The sequence below is a fragment of the Lytechinus variegatus genome, chromosome 19 (genome assembly GCF_018143015.1).
Source record: "Lytechinus variegatus isolate NC3 chromosome 19, Lvar_3.0, whole genome shotgun sequence".
Classification (NCBI taxonomy): domain Eukaryota; kingdom Metazoa; phylum Echinodermata; class Echinoidea; order Temnopleuroida; family Toxopneustidae; genus Lytechinus; species Lytechinus variegatus.
Genome location: NC_054758.1, coordinates 10,206,727 through 10,233,371, shown reverse-complemented (window position 1 = coordinate 10,233,371; position 26,645 = coordinate 10,206,727). Strand labels below are relative to the sequence as shown.

The 26,645-nt window shown below is 37.2% G+C and overlaps 1 protein-coding gene across 3 annotated transcripts; it reads left to right on the top strand.

The window, feature by feature from the left end:
• Nucleotides 1-17: 17 nt before the first annotated feature.
• LOC121405692 (inner centromere protein A-like) lies at nucleotides 18-26,034 on the top strand. 3 transcript variants are annotated; one of them, XM_041596593.1, is made up of 15 exons: nucleotides 18-114; nucleotides 2,117-2,289; nucleotides 3,417-3,524; nucleotides 5,112-6,627; nucleotides 7,186-7,376; nucleotides 7,938-8,010; nucleotides 8,596-8,739; nucleotides 10,190-10,299; nucleotides 11,046-11,151; nucleotides 12,952-13,089; nucleotides 14,753-14,934; nucleotides 15,554-15,698; nucleotides 17,451-17,623; nucleotides 23,066-23,175; nucleotides 23,767-26,034. In XM_041596593.1, the coding sequence occupies exons 2-15, from the start codon at nucleotides 2,147-2,149 to the stop codon at nucleotides 23,943-23,945; spliced, it is 3,318 nt and encodes a 1,105-aa protein (XP_041452527.1). In that variant the 5' UTR covers nucleotides 18-114; nucleotides 2,117-2,146; the 3' UTR covers nucleotides 23,946-26,034. The 3 variants fall into 3 exon arrangements, with proteins under 3 accessions (XP_041452527.1, XP_041452529.1, XP_041452528.1); XM_041596594.1 differs by having other exon boundaries at nucleotides 19-114; nucleotides 17,454-17,623; XM_041596595.1 differs by lacking the exon at nucleotides 12,952-13,089.
• The last annotated feature ends 611 nt before the right edge of the window (nucleotides 26,035-26,645 follow it).

Below are 26,645 nucleotides of genomic sequence, written 5' to 3'. Positions count from 1 at the left end.
AACTCGATTTGAAACTCATGCATTCATCACACACGCGCGGCAAGTCGAGTCATGCAAGTGTACAGTGAAACATCGAGTTATGCCCATTGTTTTTCGATGTTGTAATATTACACGGTAAGTATACTATATTATTACAAATTCATAGAATTCAATGTCTTAAAAAATATGAATACCCATGATTATAATTTTCCTTGTAAGATGTAATTCGATGACGAAAAAAATTCATTGATTTGGTGTTGTTGACATGTTGTGCACAGTGCAGTGACTGACCGTCTGACGTCGCCGGTGCGTCGCGGTGTGTGTGTCATTTCATTTTCCACAATGAATGGTTGGCGACTGGCGTGTTTACATTTTTCATCATGTTCATGGGTGATTTCAATTTATTTTCAGTGTTGAAATCTGGTTTTGGTGTTGCTGGTGTTGGGATTGACTTCAGAAAATATTGTGGTTTCGGGAACCACTCGTCGATTTGTTTTGACTTTTGATACGAACGAGCACTCATGCATGTCATGGCACTTGTGAAGTTGAGACTTGAGTACAATTTTTCTACAAAGTGAATGGAGGTGAAATATAGGGAACCGTGCATGTGACTGAATAAAGCGCTGCTGTATGAATAGAATGGTGGTTCCCAATATCACGATAATGCCATATAGACTCCTCATTAATAAATTAGGCAGATACTTGACTCTTGAGATAATAAACTGTAGACTATGTAGTGCAGGCCTAGGGCTAGCCTAGACTACTAATGTGTAGTCAGTACAGCTGAGGCGCACGGCCAATATGGGAGACTCTCCAGTCAGGGGAGACAATCTCCCATAGGCCATATTATTATTGGAGTCTTGCTTTGCAAAAGGACAAAAGTAACAACACCAACAAAACAAAGCATGATTTTTTCCACCCAAAATTTTGTCTCACTGAGGTCAGATTCTCACTCAGAAGCCCAATTGTTTTGTGTGTGATTGACAACAAAAATCCTTATCAAAGCAAAAGTAGATGGTGAGTTTTCAAAGTAGACAGTGATTCGTCTGCTTTTTTCATGAGGACATTGCTTATCACATTTTTATTTGCCGCCAAGGTAATCCTCTTGCAGCAAATGTAAACAAAGGAAATTGGTCTCCAAAACTGGAGACTGTCTCTGAAATTGGATTCTTTACAAAAGTCTCTGATATTGGAGATAATCTCCCACATTGGAGACAGTCTCCAATATTGGCCGTGCGCCTCTACTGGTAGTGTAGGCCTAAGTCTAGTGTATGGAACTTAGGTCGTTAGGAGTAAAAATTTTAGTCAAATTTAAATGGCAAAGACTACAGACTGGAACAAACTGTCTTATGCCTAACGTTACAGTGGAAGCTAAATCAGTGACAGTGGAAATGTTAAACATCTGATGGATAAATATTGGTGGGGGAAAGATTCAAAATCTCCATTATCATGATAATTCTCAACGCACGTAAAGCCTGACACAAGTTTAAACTGTCTAGATTTAATCGTCAATTACCAGAAATAAAGACGGTACATGTAAAACCTACAACAGGATCAGGAGAAGTCCTTCATTTCCGTACCTGATGTGATATGATGGGGACATGTCACATGTCTAGTGATGACATTACAAATTACTGTGTTTCCAAAAGTTTGTTTTTGAAAATAATTGAAGTTTATTTTGTTTAAGTTCAAGTTGGGTTGGGTGCAAAATGAAGAATTTTTGTCTCATTGACTTGAGGTCAAAAGCCTGTGGACGTGGTGGATGTACATTGTTCGTTTTGGGCCTGTTTCACGCCTTAGTCTCCTTGGTAGACACTTGGTGTTGAGAACTGAAAGTCAAAGGTAGAAAAACAAAAACTGCAGAATAATTCAATTTTTTTTGTTTGCTAGGTACATGTAGGTGGCTAGATGTTAGCGTTGGTGGATGGTATTGCTATCAAACAAAATACTTGCAGGCTTGTAGATCATCCGTATTACCTTAGGCAAACTGTGCTTACAGTGAAAATGCCGGCTTTTGCCATATCAATTTATAATCAAATGGGCACATTTGGAGTCAATAATTCAATTGGTTTGATTTGATTTTACTTGCTAGTTGGAATTGCCCCAATTTAATGGTAATGATTTTTTTTCCCCACAGGTTAGTCCATCAGAATAATAAACTATAGTAATGGCAGGTGATCAACCCCTCCTGGGGTTCAATATATACCATGATGCAGAGGAACACATCCGGCAATTCCTCCACGAGTTTGAATCCAGGCACATGAAGTATCTGGAAGAGGTGCTGATGACTGCCAAAGAGAATTTTGGAAGGTAGGCGATTCTCCTTGATCGTGGTTACAGTGTAACCTCATCTCACTTTGAATGATAATATAGGTGTATGATAAAAGTTTTAAAAAAAAACACAGAAAAGTACATGTAGGCCCTATTGATAAAAGCTTGCTGATTATCTGCCACAGAATGATTAAAAGCTATAATACACGAATGAGAGTTGTGATGTTTTGATTAAGGAGAATGAAACCTTTGGAACAAGATACAACTGTAGCTTGTGTGAAAACAGAAAAATCAAAGAAACAGATCAACGAAAGTTTGCGAAAAATCGGACAAGTAATGAAAAAGTTATGAGAGTTTGAATATTGCGATCATTAATGCTATGGAGATCCTCAAATTGACAATGCGACAAAGATGTGTGATGTCACTTGTGAACAACTCTCCCCATTACTTTAGTATATATTTCACTTTAATTGCCTCTTGTATCACATTTATCAGTAGATCATGTGTTCTTTCTAGAGGAGGGCATGTAATACAGATTTTTAAAGGATACATCATAGATATTGTATCAGTACTATCACTATAAGAAAAAACAAAAAGAGGTATTTTGAGGGTGTTTTATAGTCCATACAAGGGAAAGTTGTTCACATGTGACATCACTCATCCTTGTCGCATTGCCAATGGGAGAATCTCCATAGCATTAGTGATTGCAATATTCAAATGCTCATAACTTTCTCATTATTTGTCTGATTTTTCTCAAACTTTCTTTGTTCTTATTCTTTGATTTTTCTGCTTCGACACACGCCTACTTGATCCAAAAGTTTCATTCCCCTTTAAAGTTTCTCATTCATAACCTGACCAATGCATGTATGGGAGCAGCCGGTCCAGATGTCATAAGTTTTCGTTGGTTCACCTCGTCATGACTGACTGTCCTTTAGGAGAGGGTGTTTCTGACGATTCTGATAAAAATAAGCATACTTGATTTTCTGGTGGAGGGCTTTTCCTATTAGTTTTTGAAGCACTGAATAAAAATTTTTATTTACAATATTTTTTCTGGATTTTGTATAACATACCACGGGTGACAAACGGCTACTTGCAGCTCAGATTTTTAAAATGAAATTCCAAATCAAAGTTTAACCGATGTTTTCACTTCTTGCTTCCAACTATAGGGATGATGCCATATTCCTACCGAAGACCCCTGCTGTCAAAAATAGAACACGTAAAGGTCGACGTGTTGCCCGTAGGAGTTCAGTTGAGGAAATCATACCACCTAAGAGGTAAGAAAGTCACAAAATTCACAAGTTTTTAAAGGTCAAGTCCACCTCAGAAAAATGTTGATTTGAATCAATAGAGAAAAATCAGACAAACTAAATGCTGAAAATTTCATCAAAATCGGATGTTAAACAAAGTTATGACATTTCAAAGTTTCACTTATTTTCAACAAAATAGTTATATGAACGAGCCAGTTACATCCAAATGAGAGAGTCGATGATGTCACTATTTATTTTGTTTTTTATTGTTTGAATTATATAATATTTCAATTTTTACGAATTTCACAATTATGACCTCCTTGCCTGAAGTACAAAATGTTAAAATAATGGAATTCCACGTGTTCAGGGAGGAATGAAACTTCATTTCACATGACAATGACGAGAAAATAACAATATTTCATATAATAAATACAAAAGAAATAGTGAGTGAGTGATGTCATCAACTCTCATTTGGATGTAACTGGCTCGTTCATATAACTATTTTGTTGAAAATAAGCAAAACTTTAAAATGCCATAACTTTCTTATTTTACATCCGATTTTGATGAAATTTTCAGTGTTATGCTTGTTGAATTTTTCTCTTTTTATTCAAATCAAGTTTTTGTTGGGGTGGACTTGTCCTTTAATAAACTCGGATGAGCTGAGGTATTTTAATTTATCATGGACTACCGGTAGTCATAGCCTTGGGGTGTTTCTCAAGTATCGAAGTCTGGCTGGCGGAAATTGCATTTAAATTCCCAGTGCCATGTGGTTATTTAAAAACGTCACTGAATTAGTCAGATCATATCCTGGGGACGTACTATCGCGGATTAATCAGTATACAAAAAGCGAAAAGCTATACACTGTAATGTGATTTCGCGTATTATAAAGTGAAAGAAAGCTCTGGATGAATAGATTGTCTCCTTCTTTCACCAAATGCATGATTAAGAATACTTGCTATTTGTGTTGGGCACGCCACCGAAGTAAGCAAAAATATGAACAATCAAATTTTTCCAACGTCATTCTATGAAAATGAAGAAAGAATTATTGAAAGTAAAAAGCAAATTCTCTTTGGTGAGTGTGCATTTCAACAGTAGGCCCTACTCATATATTGAAGTTGCAGTTATTTAAAAGTCAAATGAATTGAATAGTATTGTGATGTGACCAGCAATGGTACATTTTCTGCAGATGGCTTATTAAGCCCCGAAGCCCCTGCCCTGATTTTGGCTGATTATTGCAATCTGATTATCGTCTTTAACATTGGCATGCACATTGCCAGTTTCATAAGTTCTGATAATGAATCATATTTTCACAAAATGTTTTCCAGACTTCACTACTGTTAATCTATGCATGAAACCTTTAAGTTTTTTTTTTCATCACATCTTTGTTTTCAATTCTTTTCTACTTTTTTTTGTACAAAATTTTGTCCACAACATCACATCAGTAAAAAAGATATTGTTTAGCAATAGAATGTTAGTGAATTTCAGCCTGAAATTTAATTAGAATAGAGTTCATCTAAAAAGTTTTATAGATGTAAGAGTTAAATCTTTCGTCTCCTCTACTACAGGCTTTGTGAAAGAATTTAACCGTTTTGTGTAACTTCATCTCATTCACAGAAGTCGCGCTTCAGCCCGGCAGGCTTCCAAACGTCAGTCATCACAATCCATGTCAGAGTTCCACAAGGAAGCCCTCAAGAATGCTGCCGAGAGGAGCCCACCCATCGCCACACCTCCACGCAAGAAGATCAAAGAAGAGATCCTGTCTCCTGTCAATGCTGCTGTTGAAACAAACTGTGCACCTGAACCCCTCTCAGCAACGGTCAAGGAAGAAGTTGTTGAAGCGATGGACATGGAAACGATAAAAGAATCATCACCGGTCAAACTGTCCAGAGCAACAAGAGCGTCATTGACTGTTAAGGAAGAGGTTGATAAGGCCAAAGAACTTGCACCGGAAAAGGAGTCGCCACCGGTCCACCCATCAGAAGCAAAAGAACCTTCTTTGACCGTCAAGGAAGAGGTTATTGAACCAGAAAATACACAAGAAGAGGCTTCACCACCAGCAAAAAGGTTGCGAGCAACAAGAGCTTCAACAAGGGCTTCAACGGCTAGAACCGCAGCCAAGCAAGGACCAAAGAGTAGAACCGTTGCAAAGAAAGGAAGGGGGTCGAAGAAGAAAAGCAGTACAGAGGCAGAGTCTTCACAAAATGAAAGTGATGCATCCACAATGGAGAAAGATGCAACAGGTAAAGCTGAAAAGACTGTACCTCCTCCGGTGAAGGCGAAGACAGTGCGTGCTTCTACTAGAGCGGCTACACGCACTGCAACAACGGTACGTCAGTCCGCACGCAGCAGACTCGTACAGAATGTCACCCAGTCTCCTGTTACATCAACGCCAGGTTCTGTACGTGGGAAGAGGTTATGCAGCAAGGTGGCTGGCACTCCTAAGACACCTTCTACACCAGGTGCATCTCGCTACAAGGACCATGTAAAGCGCCTCGTCCAGCTCCATGAAACAGAAATTGCTAAGGTGCATACTGCTGAGGAAGCAAGTTCACCCAAACGGCCCAGACTGGGCCATGCTCCGTGCAGCCCTAAGACCCCCAAGGCACCAACCTCTGCAGCCTCTAAAAGTCCCTTCCACAGCAGTCCAATCCTCAGTCTCAAAGTCTGCTCCAAAGCTAAAGTCCCTAAGGAAAAACCGGTGCAGAAGAAGGCTCAGTCTGAGGTGAAAGCTAAGGCTGTCCTCGGTGAAGAGAAGGCCAAGGAGGTCTCAGCATTCTTCTCTAGCCTAACCGATAAAGTTGCCAAGGTCGGCCCTCCTGCTGAAACTGGGGAACCAGAGATTTCAGAGACTTCTCAGCCAACGCAGGATGCTGGGGCAGTCTTACCTGTAGACACTCCTACCAAAGAGATCCTCAAGGACAATCATCGGTCAGATGATGATGACGATAAACCTGATCCTGTTGCTGCAGCAAATGACACAGCCCTCTCTCAGGACTCCCTCGAGGGTTCTCCACCAAGGAGAAGAAGTGTAAGACAATCCATTCGACGATCCGGTCGGCGATCCTCCATGGCTGTGAGTGATTCCAAGTCCAGGTCATCAACATACCTACGTATGCATTTGGGAAGACAGGTCAGTTTGCGTTAGCACCCACTTTTTGTCATCTATTCTTGACAGAGTTCATAATGATTATGCGGTCTTGGGTGGAAAGTCAATTGGAGATATTTAGTTTCCTGCCAAATTGATAGGAATGACCCTTTCCTGGTTAGCAATGATTATATTCTGGTTAGTTGTTTTTTAACAGGAAATTTCCAAACAGTTCTTGCTATTCATGTCTTGCTTCATTGGCGTTGAAGCCATTGGTGTATGGTCATTGCAGGCCCACCCTCAAGGAAAAAAACCTGTATATCTGAACAAGAGAATCATAGTTCTAATTACAGCAGTTAGTCTGCTAGTCTGAATTTCAATTTAAAAATACAAATTTTAACTTTACAGAGAATTTTCCCTGCAGGAACCATCAAGAACCATCCAAATAAGACAGTCTATAAAATAGACAATATCATTCACCAAACATTCTGGATGTGCTCATGTTTGTAAAAACTATTGAGACAGGGGGAAATAAATACAGCTGATCTGACCTAAAAACTTTTTTCTTTTCTTTGTTTCCGTCAAAATTTTCACCCCCTGTAGTCTACATGTAGTAAGAGGAGGTCAAGCGCCAGGCTTTCCAAGCGTCTTTCAATGGCTGTTCATCAAATGGATCGAGATTCCCTGGAACCGACCGTCGAGGAAGAAACCATCGAAGAACCACCAGCGGTCAGGAAGAGTCCCAGGTTCAATGCTCAAGCAGATGAAAAGAATACATCCATTGGTAGTACAGGGTATGTACATGTATTATTAATTTCATTTCATGTCATTATATTTTTGAAAAAATGTATTTGTCAAGGATGGATTTTTTTTAAAGACACCATGCAAGTGGGTTTGTACAGCCAAACTAATAATGGATGAAAATGGAAATAGCTCTCTTACCGGGAAGGGGGGGGGATGGAAGAAATCAGGGTTGGTCGGTTACTGTTTTTTTATTTAATGATACCATATGAAATTACTTTTTGTGCTTGTGATGGAGACTCCTCGCATAGGCTTGTCATTGTATCATTATAAAGCGGTGTGCACACAAAAGATACATGAACATTGGTGCTCATTATTGTACATGTAAACATTTATGTGAAAGATGTCTTTTTTTTTGTATGAAGCTCTATACACAAGTTTAAAGTGTACATGTATGTCAGGTTCAAGTGTTAGACTTATTTCCCAACCAATGTTTGGAAAAAGTTGACTTACAGGAGTTTTACATGGCATGATCCTGTAAAGCACCAAACGTATTTGTCAAATTTTTAAGCTATATAGCAAATATTTCCTATTATCTGTATTGTTATATTCAGATCCAGTTCCTCTAGCTGTGGTTCAGATGATATCATTGATAAGACCCCATCACCAGAGTGCCCTCGCTCTAAGGTAAGTTTCACCGGGCAATCTGTCTCGGCCCAGTGGGGGGTGTTAAGAAAATTTCTCTTAAGTTCCAAATGATGTAATGCATGGCCGGTGACCCTTTCATTTGCTTTAATTGCTCCCTATATAGCTGACTTAGCACCTAAGAAAATGTTCCGCCCCTGTTAAATTTAAAAAACAGCTTTATGAAACGCCCATGTAAATTTTTGAAAATAAAACTGGTCTAAGGTTATCCATTCTTGCCCTAAAGAAACCAGGATTCTAGCCTATGCCCGATTTTAGACCCTGACAACTTTCTTTTTCAGGCTTTATATATTCTACAGCACACGTCAAGATTTGAAATGGTAATAATTTCAGGGCCAGTTTGTAAAACTGATGGGCATCCTTACTGCCCATTCTCGGGTGCCAAAATCCAATTCTTAATCCTTTGATTCCCACTAACCTAATTGGTAGATGAGAATTCTCATTTTAAACAAGCATCTAACGAGAAAGTTTTCATATTTTTCAAAGTTTAATTTGTTTTTAAAAATTGTGTAAAATATTCATTTCTTTTTAAATTTTTTTTATACATTTCTCTCTGTTTCCTTCTAGGTGGTTCGTCCTCATCCCAAATCATTCCTAAACACACTGAATGCAGGAAAGAAAAAGAAACCAGTCACCATTGGTACACCTCAGTCCGGAGGCATCGTCACGTCATTCATTCAAAGAAATACACCGCAGAAGAAAACTTTTATGGTGAGTACACTTTGTTGTTCGGTGCAAGAATGTCCTTGATAATAGCAAAACACTTTCCTGCACCCCTTCGGTGCAGAAATGCCCTAAGCAATGCACTTTATGCATACTGCTAAAGCCAAAGGCCATGTTTGTGCCCATGCGATGCGAGCAAGTGTGGTGTTCAGGGCGTTCTTGCACCGACATGACGGATCTAGCTCGTTTTGTTTACATTGTACCTTCTCCTTTCCTTTTCACTTTCACTCAGGGGTGTGAGGATTCATTTTTTCAGCCAATTTCAGCAATATTTGCTTTGATTTTCAGCTTATTTTTGCTTTTCTCCGCACGAAAGCTATCCCAGGGGGCCTGTTTCATAAAGCTGTTCGTAAGTTAAGAGCGACTTTAAGAATGACTGGTGATCCATTGTTACGCGCTCAACCACGGCTATGTTATTATTTACCACAAGAAAGGATCACCAGTCGTTCTTAAAGTCGCTCTTAACTTACTAACAGCTTTATGAAACACCCACCAGGAGCTCTTTCAATTTAGCTTTTGTCAGCTATTTTTTTTTTGGATCACTTATTTTCCTTTTTTTTCTCCCATTCCCCTGTTCATCTTTCATCCTTTGACAAGTTTTTCTCTCCCTCATACCCTCACTTTTAATATTTCTCACTCACTTTTTCTCTTTTGCATCCTGCTTCCATCATTCCTTCTGTTTCTTTCCCTTTTTTTTTCAATTTTCTTCTTTACGATCGAGTCTAAAGTAATTATAATGTGGGGCCCTTTGTAGAAAGAGTTGCAATTAAATGAACTCTTTCATGTCATTGCTATGAACATGTTTTATGCCAAAAGAGAATTTCCACTTTACGTATGAAATTTAAAATGGAAATGACAGGTTTTCAGAAACAGAATAGGCAAATTTTGTTTGTCCTAAGGCTACCGCACACCTTACGACTGTTTGCGATCCGATTTTGGAAAAAATCGCATTTTGCTCATTTTCTGAAAATGTGAATGGAACATATCATTTTATTCGAGGTTTAAATTAATTGAAAGAATACTAATATAAACATTTTGAAAGATTGCAAGCCTTTATTTCAGAGTAAAGGCCAAATTAGTTTCAAATCGTAGCCAATCGTACGACTGCTATGGCGTCATTACGACTAGATATTTAATTCGCTTTTATTGTAAGAAGCATAGTCACAGATTTGAACATAGGTATTCGTACAATGATTTAGAACACTACGCAGTAAGATATTCCACGTCTCAATGTTAGCATGAAATCCTACTATATTCTATTCTGAAATCGGGTCGCAGACCAGTCGTAAGATGTGCGGTCGCCTTTAGTTGTTGTCAAAGTCAGCTCTGCTGCTTTATTGGATCCTGTACTGCCAACGAGAGTCATGAGACTGCCAAATGCATTGCACTTTGTTTGTTTTGTTTCATTTTCATTGCTTGTTTGTATTCACTTTGTCAGGAGCAGCAAAAAGAAAGGAAAGCACAACTGCTGGAGAAACAAAAGAAAGAGGAGAGCATAAAGAAAAGGTTAATCGAAGAGAGACGGAAGAATCTTGCAGATCAGAAAAGGTAAAGTATTCAAATAATTTCCTGTTTTCCTTAAAACTATTCCCCAGCATTTTGTAAATAATCTCGGCAGTATGATTAGAATTCCGAATACTACCATGAAATCAAAGAAATAAAGTATTAGTTAAAGCCGAAGTCGCAATCAATTAATAAACTGTAATTACCAGTCAAGATTATTGATGCATGCACATTTTGCTCAAAACATAGGCCAGGAATCAACCAGGATTGCTCTTGCATATATTTGTAACCTACCACCCCAAAATCATCATAAAGTGGCCAAAAATGAGTTTTGACATTTTGATCGAGCTTGAAAAACACTCTAAGCTATAAAATGATATGTAGCTTGTCAAAATTGATCAGCTATAAAGCTATAACCCATGCAAGTACTTGATTGAATGCAGAACAAATTCAGTGAGAGCTTCAAAAAGTTAGAGAGAAAACGTTGGAAATTTGAGGTTCAGAAGGATTATGAAAATTGCGTCAAAAAACTCTTGTATCTTGTCTTTTATTCAACTCTACAGTACAACTTCCCAAATTGATAGTACATATACTATATGAGGAAAAATCACTCTTGCAGATTATTAAGTTTCTCTTTTACTGTTTGAAGACCCAATTTGACGTTTGGCCATTTACAGCGAATCTTCCCTGGCGACTTATTTTGTTTGTTTTGTGTTAGCTAGTCACATTTGCAATCATAATTCAAAAGATAACAAAATTGTATTCCATGAATTCCTATTTTTTTCCCCCAGACTAAGAGATGAAAGGATGAAGAGGGCTAAGGAGACCAGGGCCCAACAAGAGCAAGAGAAGGCGCAGAGGAACCAGAAGATGCAAGAAAGGGAGGAGCAGAAACAGGTTAGAAGCCTGCTACCCCCCCCCCCCCTCCCCCCCTCTCCTTCCCCAGTGACACGACACATGCTCCTGCGACAATTGCTCCAGACTCAATATCTCAGAAGACATGGGATTAGAGTTGGGATTGTAATAGATTTTTTGGTTCAGAATGTTGTAAAGATTGGGATTTGGGTTTCTTTAGTTTTGGAGGTTAGGTTTTGTTTTGCTTAACATGCAGATTTTCTATTGGAGCGATTGACGCTGGAGCAAATGTCATAGAACCCCTTCCTCTGAAAACATCACCATCTTTTTTTTTTTTTTTTGAGAAGTGCAATTTGAATCCAAAGCTCTGTTGGCCTGCAAAGTGTGCATAACATATCGCAGTAGAAGCTGCCTCAAAGTTTGCATTTGCATTTTCTCTCATAATCCATTCATTACTGCTCTTTCATGCACATTTACCAGGCAATCATGCATAGAGGTCAGCATAACAATCATTTTCAAAGCTTTACGTATATTGCAGAGCCAGGAGGGTGTTGCGTAAATCTGTTTGTGAGCTATGAGCGACCTTACTAACGACTTGTGACCTTTTCTTAGGTGCTCAATCAATACCAAATAAAAAAGCATTTACCACAAGAAAGGATCACCAGTCGGTCGTAACGTTGCTTGTAACTTATGAACCTCATTGTGAAACACCCACCTACATGCAAACCCCATAGCAGATATTCTGAACTTGGGTGTAACTGAGACCATGGTCTAACCCTGTGCTAATATTATGGGAAGCCAAACACGTCAAAATTTGTTCACATGGTATGTTTCTTATGTTTACTGTGCTCTTATTCTTCAACGGTGAAGACAATGGGTGATTTCAAGTTCGGTGTTGGCCTTGGTGTTGGTGTTAGTGTTGAAATTTTGGTTGCTTTCCCTAGCTCAAAAACTTATTCAGAGCTTGTAAAACTGATCCAGATCACATTATTGACATCTCAACAACTAGTGAGTGACTTTTCGGGACCATCCTCTTTTTATGTTTGGTGTTATAGTTGTGTAAAAATTGACCCAACACCAACACCAAAAGGTCAACACTGTACTTGAAATCACCCAATAATCTTATATTCCTTCCCAGACATTTATGAATGATTTAAGAGTCAAATGAACTGATACTCTGAGCCTCTACTGTTGCAGATTTATGTCACAATTGGCTATCCATAGTTGGGCCACAACTTTAGACCAGAGATTGAATTAAAGGGGAAGTTCACCCTGACAAAAAGTTTATTGTAAAAATAGCAGAAAAAATAGTAAAAAATATTGTCGAAGGTTTGAGAAAAATTCATCAAATAATTAAAAAGTTATTAGAATTTCAATTATTTGATTTGTGACGTCATATGCGAGCAGCATTCCTACATAGCGAATGGTAAAAAATCAATGAAATGTCATTTTCTCAGAAAATTGAAAATGGTTTTCACTGTACCTTTTATATATCAATAGACAAATCATTTCACACCCAATAATGAATAGAAAACAAAATTAAGTCATCAGGTACCAAGCAAAATTTGAAATTCATGCCTTTTATGTTACAGAACACATGGGGCAGCTGCTCGTTTATGACGTCACAAATCCAAAACTTTGAACTCGAATAACTTTCTTACTCTTTAACGGATTTTCCTCAAACCTTCACCAATATTTTTTACTATTTTTTCCGCTATTTTTACAACAAAGTTTTCTTCAGGGTGAATTTCCCCTTTAAGAATGCAGGCCCCTAACTCAAAGCTTCGCAATTGATTATGGAACATTTTTAAAACTGGCATTGCATTTCCCTTGTTGCAACAGACCCTCACAGAGAAGCAGAAAGAAGAACGAAAGAGGGATGAAGAACAGAGAATGAAGGTATATGAAAAGAAGAAGATTGAAGCGGAGGAGAGGAGAAAACAGGAGATGGAGGCTAAACTGAGGAAAATAAAAGAACAGGTGAAAAAAAAAGACTATTCAGGTCCAGGCCGAAGATACTTGTCTCCATTGCATTAGAGTATATAAGTTTGACATCACAACAAACTCATTTTTATGATATTTTAATGATTAGAATAGCTTGCATGAATCAGCTTGACCTTTCTGGCTTAATATTGAAATCACTACTTTGCTACTCTATTCACTTACAAGAGATCAGTTTGAACTTTGACTTTTGTAGTTCAATATGAAATTCACTACTTCGATACTCTATTTTCCTTTCTTACTAGAAACCGTTTGAACTCTACTTTGACCTTCGTAGTTGTGGAATTTTCTGGTATACTTGTCCTTTAATTGTGCATATCATCTCATCATACAGTTTCATACTTTATTTGGGATTTTATGATACTTGCTTTTGCTGCTTATTCACTGCACCCCCTCCTACATGTCTCATGCTTCATTGCTGACATAAACTATATGGAGCTCCAAAGCACATCCACAATGCCTATCTCTCTTTTTCATGAATGCAAGTTCAAGAAACTGAACATTTGTGCATAATAGAGCATTACAATGTACAAAGCATTTTAGGCTTGATGGCCCACATACACAAGAGGTTAAAACTACAAGGTCTTACAAGATCACAGACTATGCATATTTGTTTTACATAATGGTTTTCTTTTTTCAGAGAGTGGTCCCATAATAACTGCATGCTATTACCAGTGGGCACTAAATTCAGGCTAGGATGAGAACAATTATACTAAAAATCTGCTTAGTCTATTGTTTTGAACCCCCTTGTTCTAGTTTTACCTCTTGTGTTAATTTGGGTTCATCTCGCAGAGTTCATACTGTCTTCATTGCATGAGAAACTCAGAAGTGCCCAAAATGCTTTAAAAAAACCAAAGTATCAGCATTTTAAGAAATAATACAGCATTCCTTAAAATTTTCTTCCATTTCCTGGCTTGAATTTATCAGCCGTAACAAAATCATATTTTTGCCGTATATAGTTATTGTCCAATCATTTTGTTTGCAACTCAAGACTAACCCGCTGGAGTTATAAATGCTAAGTATGTCTTTGAAAATAGGATGGCACTGGATCTTGTGGTGTGCACCTGTCGTAGGTGTGGGGCCCCCCTCTTTCAAAGAGTTGCGATTGATCCAATCAACCACAACTATGGAAAACCAGCAACGTTGACATCTCAAATGCAATTTGTTTAAAATATTTTCTAGATAAAGATGTATAGTCATACATTCATCATTCTCTTGAAAATTCAGTGTGATTATCTTTGTTTACTAAGGTGATTGTGTAAATTTTCTGAAGAAAATATTGTGACATTGATGGATTTCCATTTGGTTGATGTGGTCCAGTGGTTAGAGCATTGGACTCATAATCGCAAAGTTGTTATTTCGAATCCCAACTCTGCCATTGTCTCCACTTTGATAAAAAGGCCCGAAAGTGATATCTGCCGTCTATAACGTCAGCCACTATGACTGATTAACCTAGACGTAAAATGTATCATAGGTAATTGGTTATACCAGCTTGGCGTTTACCAGCAAAATGCTGTCCTGTCGAATTACTGCGGGAGTTACTACAAACAGAAACATTTTGATTGGAGCAATCGCAATTCTTTGTAAGACGGGGGCCCAGATATTAATCATTTCTTTGCGTCTCTTCCCCATGTGCTCGCAGGAAGAGGAGAAGCGTCGTCATCAGCACCTGATGGATCGCAAGAGAGAGTACGAGGAGCTGGAGAGGCAGCGTCGAGCCGAGGAGCAGAGACAACAGGCAGAGCAGCTCCGATTGAAGCAGGAAAGACTCCGACAGGAGGAGCTGGCCAAGAAGAGAGAACAGCAGAGACTCCGGGAAGAGAGGTTAGGAACCCGTCTCATAGATGTTGATATCGATGACAAGATGTTAGTCAGGGAACGCTGAAATAGAAACAGTGTGACTATATTTGTCACTAAAAGTTTGGCAGATGATAGAGGAATTCCATTTCAGAAAATACCAACTATCAGAAATTTACTTTACCACTCATACTTTGATGTTTTTCATGTTTTACAGTGAAACCTCCTTGTGCAACTTACTGGGTTTGTTGTAGATTAGTTTCACATATGTATTGCACAAAGATGGTTCTTACTCTATGGTTTGAAATTATTCAGATATCTTGCATTAATTAGGCTTTATTCAGTGGGTATTGAGAGTGTCCAACAATGAATGTGCGTTTTTCTGACAGCATGTTACAATTACATTAAACTGGTGTTTTAGCTCAGTTGGTAAAGCGTCCGTTTCACAACCAGGAGTTGCGTCACTCCAAAAGATGTTAACTATTAGAGTTACTGCTACCTAGTTTTACGTTCTATGATTTAAGGGATAGAGCTTTGCCTATCTGGAGCTGATAAGTGGCTACCGGGCCAACTATCAGTTGGGCAAAATGAATATTTTGATAGGCAGCACTAAATTCTACATCCTATATTGATTGTACCCTTACAGAGAGAAGGAGCGTAAGGAGCTGGAGAGAAGGAGACAGCTGGAGGCGGAGCAGAGGGAGAAAGAGAGAAAAGCCATGAAGGAGGAGGCGGAGAGACAACGGAAAATAGCTGCCGAGAAAGCGCTCAGAGAAAAACAGAGAAAAGAGGTGGCTTTAACACCTGGGGCGGTATTCTGAAAGCTCAATTAGCGGTCAATTAGCATTTTGGTATTCTGAAAAGTCACTTAAGTGCCCCTTTCCTTATTTGGCAGGGTTGCGTTGCGCGCACTTGCAATACTACGCGTTATGACCGCGCGAAGACTTAATTGAGTAGTTACGAGACTTTTGGTATTCTGAAAAGTCTCATAGCGCTCAATTAGCGGACTTTCCAGTGGGGAAAGATAATGGTGATAAGAGGTCCATTAAGTCTCACCATATCTTGCTAAATGTTGCTTTCATTTCGTATAAATATCATCAAATCGGTTTAATACTAGGAGGAATCAAGAAGGGAATAAAGGGAGAGCTAAAAAGGGAATAAAATAAAGGGGGGAAAGGTGGTGTACAGAAACAAGTAAAATAAGGAATAGGGCCTAGGGACTATATTTGGTAATAAATAAATTAGAAAAGGGGGAAAAGGGAGACAGAAATATTTGTGTACTTATAGGGAAAACATGACTATTATTTTCTATATTTTCTTTTATTATTAGCATCATAAACTATTTTGTTTTTGCACACTTTTTTTGACAATAATGAAATTGCCAAATCACGGCAGATGCAGCAATGTGCAGGAGTGAATTAAACCTTGTTTCTGACAATGAAGTGAAGTGATGCCATCGTTTTCGCCACCTATAAAAACCTATGTCATAACGTTTGTACATCAAATTTCAATAAAATTTCGGCTTTTTTAAAATCATGCTTGTTTGTTGAAGATTTCTCATATAAATGAAAAGTATGTAGTTTTTAGAATAAGTAGGAATTAAGTTAAAGAAGACCCCCCCTATCATGGCCCCGAGACAGAGGCAAATAAAATATTGTAAAAAAAAGAAAAGAAAAAGAAAGAAAGCTACAAATGGATTCAATGGATAGGGGGTTGTGAAAATCAGAACGCGTTCGAAAAAAAGAGAAAAGCACAAAGGTACAATAAATGAGAGAGAAAGGGAAAAGACAACAGTTAATTTCAACAACACAACGAACCTCTAATCTCCGATGCAAATGTGCTTAAGCATTATTTTTCAGCAAAAATTCTTTTATCAAGATCGTGGTGCAGTGCACCTGCAGCAGCCGGGCGCGGCGCTGCGCTGCAAGGCAGCAAAGTGAAGAGACACTGCGCGCTAGGAGAAAAATTTACGTTGTAAGAGCGCATTTGATTGGTTAATTCGGCTCAGTAGGGGAGTGGCCTAAAGGGACTTAATTGAGCGCTAATAGAGTTTTCAGAATACGAATTTGGAGGTACATTAGCGCTCCATTAAATGGGTAACTTAAAAGGATATTTAAGTGGAAACTTACGAGACTTTTCAGAATACGGCCCCTGGTGATATCCAGTCAGTTCTTGAGGGGCCTGAGTCGCAAAGATTAAAGAAATTTGACCTAATCGTAACTTCCATGGACAACTTGGCTGTGATTGGTTGCGGAACCCTGTGACCATAATAGTTGCCATAATAGCAGAGTTACCATAGATATAACTCTATGAAATGGGATTCCTGATTCCTTCCTTTCTTTTTTTTTATCACTGATTAAAATCTTAGTACAAGGTATATAATTCTAACCAATGCCCTCGATAAAATGTATTATTTGTAAGCTGTTGTCTTATTAGCAGGATGTAGTTTTGACAAATCACTGATTACAATCTTAGTATGAGGTATATAATTCTAACCAATGCCCTTGACGATGTGTATTATTTGTATACTATTGTCTTCTTAGCAGGAGATGATGGAGAAGGAGAAGGCCAAGAAGGAGCACGATAGGCTGAAAGCAAACATTCTCAAACAGAACACGTCCATCAACCAGCAACATAACACTAGCGCCCTCAATTCTACCTTCAACAAGGAGAAGGTGGAGAACTCCCCGCAGTCGTACGACCTGACGCCACAAAGGTATGTGATAATCGTTTTGTAGGGGTGTTGTGGCCCAGTGGATAAGTCTCGGGACTTTGAACCACAAGGTCCCGGGTTCAAATCCCACCACAGCACTCGCGTCCTTTGGCAAGGTGTTTATCTACATTTGCCACTCTCCACCTAGGTGTAATAAATGGGTACCCGGTAGGAAGGAATTCCTTGAATGCTCGAGCGTCCGATCACAATAGCCGTGCTAAAGCCGGGGTAATAGATTGCAGCACTCAGAAACCTTTGTATTTAGCGCTATATAAATGTTGCTTATTATTATCTATCCCCTCTTATTATTTAAAAAAAAATTCCTTTATCACTTTGTCCTGTCCCTCCCTCTCTCGAATCCCTCCCTTTTTTCCACCTGCCCTCCCCCCCTACTCTCACCATCCATCAATCCCTATCAATCCATTCCTCCTATCCGATCCTTTTTTCCTGCTCTCCTTTATCCCCCAGCAATCTTCACCGACGATTGTTTCAAGCTACTGAAATCCTAGCTTCTGAAATGGCTCAGAACGTATTGATAAGTGGAAATCATTGTAAAGATGCTTTATGAAACTTTCCCCAAGAAAGTATGAGAAAATGTGGGAGATAAATCTATCCTTTCCTTCCTCTTCTTCTTCATCATTAATCAATGAAAATCACTCACAGGATGACTTATGAAACACTACCCATGACTTTGCCATATGAGACAATGTATTGAATAAACAGCATACTACATAGTATTATTTTTTTTTTTTTTTTTTTTAATTTATTTATTCACGTCCATTAAAATACATTGATCATACAAAAAAACATAAAAAACAAGGAAACAAAGACACATAGCAAGATGCAAGATAGATTTTAAAAAGGGCTAAGATTGTATAGGGATAATTACAGTACATGTATAAAAAATGAACATGAAATGGGAAACTGCAAAAGAACAAATCAAATGTTCTGTCGAGGCAGTCCCTATGGACCGTAAAATATAAAATTCAAGACTTGTACTGATAAAATAAACATATAATAATTAGGAAATGGAAATATAATGGGATAAATTAAATTAAGATGTTTGATGGTTGAAAAGAAAGTTTTTCAACTTGGATTTAAAAGAATTTAAGTATGAGATTTGTTTGATATTACGGGGAAGAGAATTCCAAATGCAAGGTCCTTTGAATTTAAAAGAAAAGGAAGATGCTGCATTTTTACATTCTTCAACATAATAATTTTCAGGATTTCTGGTGTTATAACTGTGCATCAATATTTTACTTTTGATCATTGAGGCAAGATTACACGGCACTTTATTTTGTTTATGTTTAAAAACCATTAATGCTACACAATATTGATTCAATTGATATACATTCAGGAAATTAAGTTTTTTAAAAAGTGGTTTTGAGGGAGCATTAAAATCAGACATGCAACATATTCTAACAATCTTCTTTTGCAATTTGAACAACCCAATGAGCCTGGTGGGATATGTGTTCGCCCAGACAGTGTTACAATACATTAAATAAGGCAAAATCATCGAGTTGTACAGTAAAATCAAAATATACTGTGGCAAGAAATGGCGCAGTTTGCTGATGACACCAATATTCCTTGATATTCTATTTGATATGACTCGTATATGTTCGTTCCATGTTAAATGTTGGTCAATAACAACCCCTAGGAAATTTGTAGATTGCACACGTTTTATGACAACATTATTCATTTTGATGATTAAATTATTTGATAAGTCATCTGTAATAAAACTTTGCTTGTAACTAAAATAAATGAAACTGGACTTCGATGTGTTAAGTGACAACTTATTACAATTAAACCATTGTGAGACGTATTGTAATTCATCGTTCATAGTTTTCTTTAAGTTGTTAAAATTTTCATCACTACATAGAATATTGGTGTCATCAGCAAAAAGAATAAATTTCAGTTTATTAGAACAATTAATCAAATCATTTACGTACAATAAAAACAATAACGGCCCCAAAATTGAGCCCTGAGGCACACCACATCTGACTCTCTTTGGGTCTGACAAAACACCACTGTAAAAAGTTATCTGAGTTCTATCTTTCAAATAATCTTTAAACCATTTCAATACCGTACCTCGTATTCCATATATTTTTAGTTTTTTTAACATAATTGCATGATCAATAGAATCAAACGCTTTGCTTAGATCTAAAAATAAACCAACAGTATGCAATTTCTTATTTAATGAACATATTAAATAATTATGAAAGTCAACGAGAGCCATTTCAGTGGATACGTTTTTTCTAAAACCATACTGGCAAGAATTCAATATTGCATGTTTCGTTAAAAAGATTTCTAGACGATTATAAACAATTTTCTCAAGAATTTTAGAAAAAAATGGTAGTACAGATATTGGTCTATAATTTCCTATAATATTCATATCATCCTTTTTATGTATTGGTGTAATTTTAGCAATTTTCAACTCCGATGGAATTTTTCCAGTACATAAAGAAAGATTAAAAATATGTACAAGTGGTTTCAAAATTAAGGCCGATATCTTTTTTAAAACACATGGATTAAAATTATCGATACCACAGCTATTAGTGCTTTTAAGTGATTGTACAATTTTGAAAATTTCAGATTCATTAACAGGAGTAAAAAATAGTGACGATTCATTCAATCGAGGCAAGAATTTATAAAAATCATTTTCATCACCTCGTGGAATATTATTGCACATATTTGGACCAATATTAATAAAAAATTCATTAAAGTGATTGGCAATTATGTTAGAATCATAAATATCTTGATCATTTATCTTGAAATATGTTGGAAGAGATTTTTTTGACTTACCAAATAGTTCTTTGACCACAGACCAAGTTTGCCTAATATCACCTTTTGTCTTTTTGAATTTATGAGCAAAATAATTTCTTCGTGCTTGATTCCTTAGTTTATTCACCTTATTACGGGCTTCATGATATTTTGTTTTATTTGAAAATGACCTAACTTTACAATATCTTTTATAAAGCTTATTCTTATTTTGAATTAATTTTAATAATTCAAAATTCAACCAAGGTTTTCTGCATTTTTGTTTACTTTTCTTTTTGACTAATGTAAAGCTTTTATTGTAATAGAAGGCAAACTTAGTTTTAAACTTCTTGTAAGCAATCTCTACATCATCACAATGAATAATGCTTGTCCACTCTTCCGTGATCAAATCTGATTTCAAATTATCAATAGTATTATCATTAATCAATTGCTTTTTTACATTCTGTACATGTTTATACGTATTGAATAAGGTATGATTTGTAATTTGAAAAATTGGCAAGTGGTCAGTGACATCATGATAAAAAATTCCAGAGGTGATGAATGAATTGATATTGTTGGTAAATATATTATCTATTAGTGTTGCACTAAGAGCTGAAATGCGAGTGGGCTTATCAATTAACGGTAAAAGCTGTGATGAATATAATACCTGTAAAAAATCAACACTGTATTTATAAGTACATTTAGAAATATCAATATTAAAATCCCCCATAATGTATACGAGTTTATTTTCTTTAATAAGTTCCTGAATACATTTATCAAATTCAGTAATAAAACCGTCAATTTTGCTCTTTGGTTGCCTGTACATGATTCCAACAATAATGTTTTTCCCTGTTTGAACAATAATTTCGATAAATAACATATCAGTGCCATCATGATCAATATGTATATCATTTCTGATTTTGAAATTTAATGTATTTAAAACTAATAATGCTACTCCTCCTCCCCTACCATCATTGCGATCGGAATGTACAAATGAATATCCTTCTAGGTTAAAAAGCATTGGAGTTTTACAATGAATCCATGTTTCAGAGAAACCATATACAGAAAATGAAAAAGATAATGAAGATATAAAATCAACTATTTCACAAAAGTTCTTATTCAAACTGCGCGCATTAAAATGTAAGATACTAAAATCGTTATCAAATGTATCAGATAAAAGCTTGAAATCAGCTTCAAGATAATATTTACACTCATTCATCTCTTCCTGTAGATCACAATCTTCAATGTTGCATATGTTATTTTCATGTTTTCTGTCAAAAATACTTTCTAGGTCATTAATATCAATGTTCGCAGCAGATTTGTGAAATAGAAGAGTATCCATAAATTCATCATTGTTTAGATTATAGAAAGGAAATGCAGAATTAAGGCAAGAAGGACATTCTATGCAAATATCTATTTTACTACACATAAATTAATTGTGAAATACTTAATGTAAATCCATTCCCATCGAGAGATGAAGAACATAGAAAAAATAGAAGACATGTAAAAAAGCATCATTGAGTTAATTTGTAACAGATCATTAAAAAAAAAAACAAAAAAAAAAACAAGATAAATAGAACAGTTAGTGATCAGTTCGCAAGGAAAAATAAATACAATTATTTGGTTATATGGTGAATAAGTATCCTTCCAGGGACAACAAAATTTTGAAGATTATTCAGTCGGACTTACAGCTCACTTTGCTTCTAGTTCTTATTTGTTGAGTGATTCTACTTGTTCGAAGCTATGAATTACTCGTTTCAGATGCTTACCATCGCCATCAGTCTCTGTCAGTAACGCGATGATGCGACCATCTGCACTCCAGGCGTCCATGACAACAGGACCAGCTCTTTTGGCGCGATTAAGAAGTTCTTGATTTCTTTGCGTCAAGTCCTCTACCAGAGATTTCTTCATTCCTTTCAGTTTTCTCCGATGACCTAGTACCTCTTGTCTTTTCCGATATGACTTAAATTTGATGATGATCCCTCTTGGTGTAACTTTTCCTCCTGTCTCCTCCTTCCGCTTCCCTACTCTGTGGCTTCTCTCTATATCATCAAGAGTGAGATCAACCTTTAATACGCCTGTAACTAAAGTCCATTACTATTTTGTCAGTGTTTTCACCTTTCCTTTCAGTGCATCCGAATAGCCTCAAACAGTTTCTTCTGGAGTATTGCTCCTGTTTGTTTGTCAAGTTATCAAGTCTTTGTATTTGTGTTTGTTGGATTTCTATCTTTTCTTTCAGCTTTGAGATTTCCTTAGACTTACTCTCATTGGAATTCTGTAAATCAAAGATTTCAGCCTTTTGCTTTTCTATTGCGACTTCTATTTCATTCATCCTTTTGTTAACCGATTCTTCAACAAGGCTTGTAAAGCGATCATTTTGTAGAATGTCTTTCACAATTTCTTGTATCAATGCTGAGTTAACAATTTGTTCTTTTGCTCGTGCTCTAGTGATCGGTGCTTCATTGTCAGTCATGGTTGCTAAGAAGTGTAACAATGGACTGCTGAATAATTGGTCTCCTGAAGATAGCACTAATGAATAGAATTCGTCTCCTGAAGATTATCACAAAACTCTTTCAAATTTGAGTTCATAATAAGCACATAAATGATATATCGAATTCCATATGAGCTAGTGTTGCTTTGAAAAGCAAGGTTTGACAACTTTGAACTTTGCCCATTTCTTTTTAACAGGATCTATGTGGCAGCCTCAGCCGATAACTATGGTATTGATGATCTTCATAGCGATGACAGCAGCGATGATGAAGAAGCACCAAGGAAGAAGATACCGAGCTGGGCTCAAGGTAAAGTGCCCTCATGCCCTTTGAGATGGTACACTGTAAATCATGATGCACACTGTACAATTCGCTGCGATCCAAATTTTATTTGAAAATTATGATAGAATTTGAGAATGAACATTCCAACTAATTTAATCTTAGTAATCAGAGTACAGAATAGTGGTAGGACTACTGAAGTCAAAATTCAATCTATTTTGAGCCTCCTTGTAAGAATGAAAGCAAATGCAATTCTAAATCGTAATCTATGCCGAACTTCATATAAAATAATTTTACTTCTTAAAATCTTCACATTTAATGCCAAATGCGATTTAATATGATATCGTGTCAGATTGTGTAGTGTGCGCATTAGGTTACCAGACAAGCCGGTTTTAGATGAACTAGTGTGGGATGGGACCAAACAGAAAGTCTGTCAAGTTTTTGACACCTTTCTCTGCCAAAATCTGAAGAGGGATCAATTGAATACTTGGGTATCAACCCGAAAGATAAAGCTCTCTTGTACCCTTGACTGGACAGGACTTATTTAATGACCTTCAAAGCTGAAGAGTGATTTGCTTTTATTATCATTGCATTGTTCTCTCTCTCTCTCTCTTTGTTCAGGTGGAGCTTTGAAGATAGCACTCATTAACCAGCACAACCATCCTCCCGACTTCCAATCTCTGTTCCCCATCGTTGAACCTCCCGACCTCAGCGTCATGTTCGTCAAAAAGAGGGCGCGCTTCACCAAACGTACGAGCTCGGCTGTCTGGAACTCCCCCATCATGCACCACCTCAGATGATGAGGATGAGAACGATCCTTAAATTGGCAATGATCCCTCAAATTGGCAACCATCCTAGAGCCTGCGGATGATCTAATCTATCAAAACTGTTATGTGAGTTATGCAGGCTACACTCAAATGTAACTCAGTAAAACTATGGTTTGCAGAAATCTTATACTTGTTTTTGCAGTGTTTTGTACTTCTGCAAAAAAAATAAAAATACTGTAGGCTTTCTGGATTGTTTCATGAAACATCTTGACAGTGATTCTCACTGACAAATTTGCTCTGAGCCAATCAGATGCAAGGATTTCAGTAGCTTATAACAAGGAGTCAGTGAAAAATCACTGAATATGTGTTTCATGAAAATGCTCCCAGAGTGAGTCCATTTGAGTCGCATCTGTTTGAAATCAGATAAATCTGTTAATAGTAGATATTCTATTTGGAAGAGCCTTGTACTGCTAATATCAGATTTTTCATTATCTTGGGGACTGTTCCACAAAGAATTGCAACTATTGTAGCTTTGCCATTGTGGCAGCCACCATGGTAAACTTGAGAAGCTACAGTAGTGGTCATCCTTCATGAAATGGTCCATAGGTCCGAGAACCCATTTCAGTCAACACAGTGGCGGATAGAGGATTTCAAACCAGAGGGTGCGCAAAGGAAAAATTGGAAGTTGACATTTTCTTAGCTGTAGCTATATCATAATGTATATCAGTCGGTTATTTTGAAGGTATTTACGGGGCGCATGTCCCATATATGACCATGCCTGAATCTGACACTACTTGTTACAGGTTGACTTATCATGCATACTTAAATGTGCTTGCTCTTGTTTATACACAGATGCCCAAAAAGTTATGCTCTGGCTATAGATTTATGTACATATTGTATAGCTGTTATTGTATATAAGAAATGTGTTTGTAAACTTGTGTGGAATCAAAAGTAGTAAGTCGTGGGGGAAGCCTCGAGTGCTTTATGAAATTTTAGTTAGTCTTTTCGAGGAAGTATTCTGAATGGTAAGAATTATGACTAAATGGGAGCCTATATACATCCTGTTTGTAAGGGAAGCAAACAAAATTATTCTTCGTAGAATTAGGCTATAAAAGTTTTATCATTCTATTTTGTATGTAGAGAATTAATGTATTAGATGTGTATTCATACTATGGAAAGCTTTTGTGATTTTTTTTACTTTAAAAGTTTGTAAGGGGGGGGGGGGCTCCTCAATATATAGGGCCCTCAGACCTCACTTACCCCTTTACCCCTCCTGATATTTTTTGTCTGTGATGTTTATTGTTGGGTTGTCTATATTACTTGGTGAGCAAGTTTTTTAAATTAATTTTTCACAGATATCAGATTATGTAGACTTTTGAAATTTTTAATCTCACAAGTCTCCAAAACTAGGAATTCAATTTTTCTGTAAGTCCTCCATGGACACATATATACAGTAGAACTTGTGTTCTTTGTCAGTTGAAATTTCTGTCCATCTGAACTTTGTTCAATAAAAATGAAAAGATGAACCATGGATTATCATGCCTTTAGTCTTTCAGCTGGCCTGTTTTAATCCTATATATTATTCCAAACCCTAAACAACATGAAATTAATTGATTTTAACCAGTAAAATGAAAAATAATGCATTTATGAATTTTGACTAAAAGCCAAATTTGCTTCGGATATGTACATAAAAATCACTTTTTTGAGCAAACTGGGGGCCGACATGCACTTAAAATTTCAATGTGTTCCTCGGAAATCAAAGCCATTTGATAAAGCACCTCAGATTATGCAATGAAAGAGGAAATTATGACAGTTGCCATGGTAACAGGGCTCAGCAGCCAATCAGAATTCTGCTTTCCATTATAGTAACCATAATTGTACATCTTTTTATATATTGTGAGCTATAACACTTGTGTCCAATCTAGGGGAGTGTTTCAGGGGAGCATCCTGTCAATTTGCTCTCAGCCAATCAGATGCAAGGATTTCAGTGGCTTTTAACAAAATGTGTTTCATGAAATCCTCCCTGGGTCTTTGTTTCAGGCAGCGTTATTAATAAAGGCACAAGACAAAACTTGAGAGAGTTCATTTGATGTATGTATATATAAAATCCACTTGTTGATGATAAGATCACTGAATGATAGCAAATGACTAGAGTAAGTCTAGTCTTGACATTACTGTTAGGCCCGTATTCTTGAAGGCCACCGCACACCTTACGACCTGACTGGTCTGCGACTGAGTGAGGGGAGATGAGTTGCAAGGTAGTCATAAGCCTCGACAACGCACACCTTGCGATCTGACTACCATGCTGTCTGCGACTCACCCATGCGCTTTTGCTTTTTGCCAGAGCAACTGAGAAAGTGTGCTTACTACTGCGTATGCATGCTGTCTATCATATACGAGTCGTGCAACTCTGCTGTCTGATTGGCTGAAAGTTGGATTGAGCTTGCGATCAAGTCGTAAGGATTTGACATGTCAAATCCTTACGATTTTCCTTGCGACTTGTCCTGACCGGTCTGCAACTCTCAAGCTGACAAGAGCTGTGACGTCAAATCTCTCGTCACTCAGTCGCGGACCAGTCGGGTCGTAAGGTGTGCGATGGCCTTAACTCTTAATTTTAATAGGCCATTTTCTATGAAACTGTGCTTGGAAATTATGGAAAGCCAATGGGAAGTCTAGTCTTGACTATACTGTTAGGCCCCTATTCTGAACTCTGTAATTTAGGCCATGGGTTAA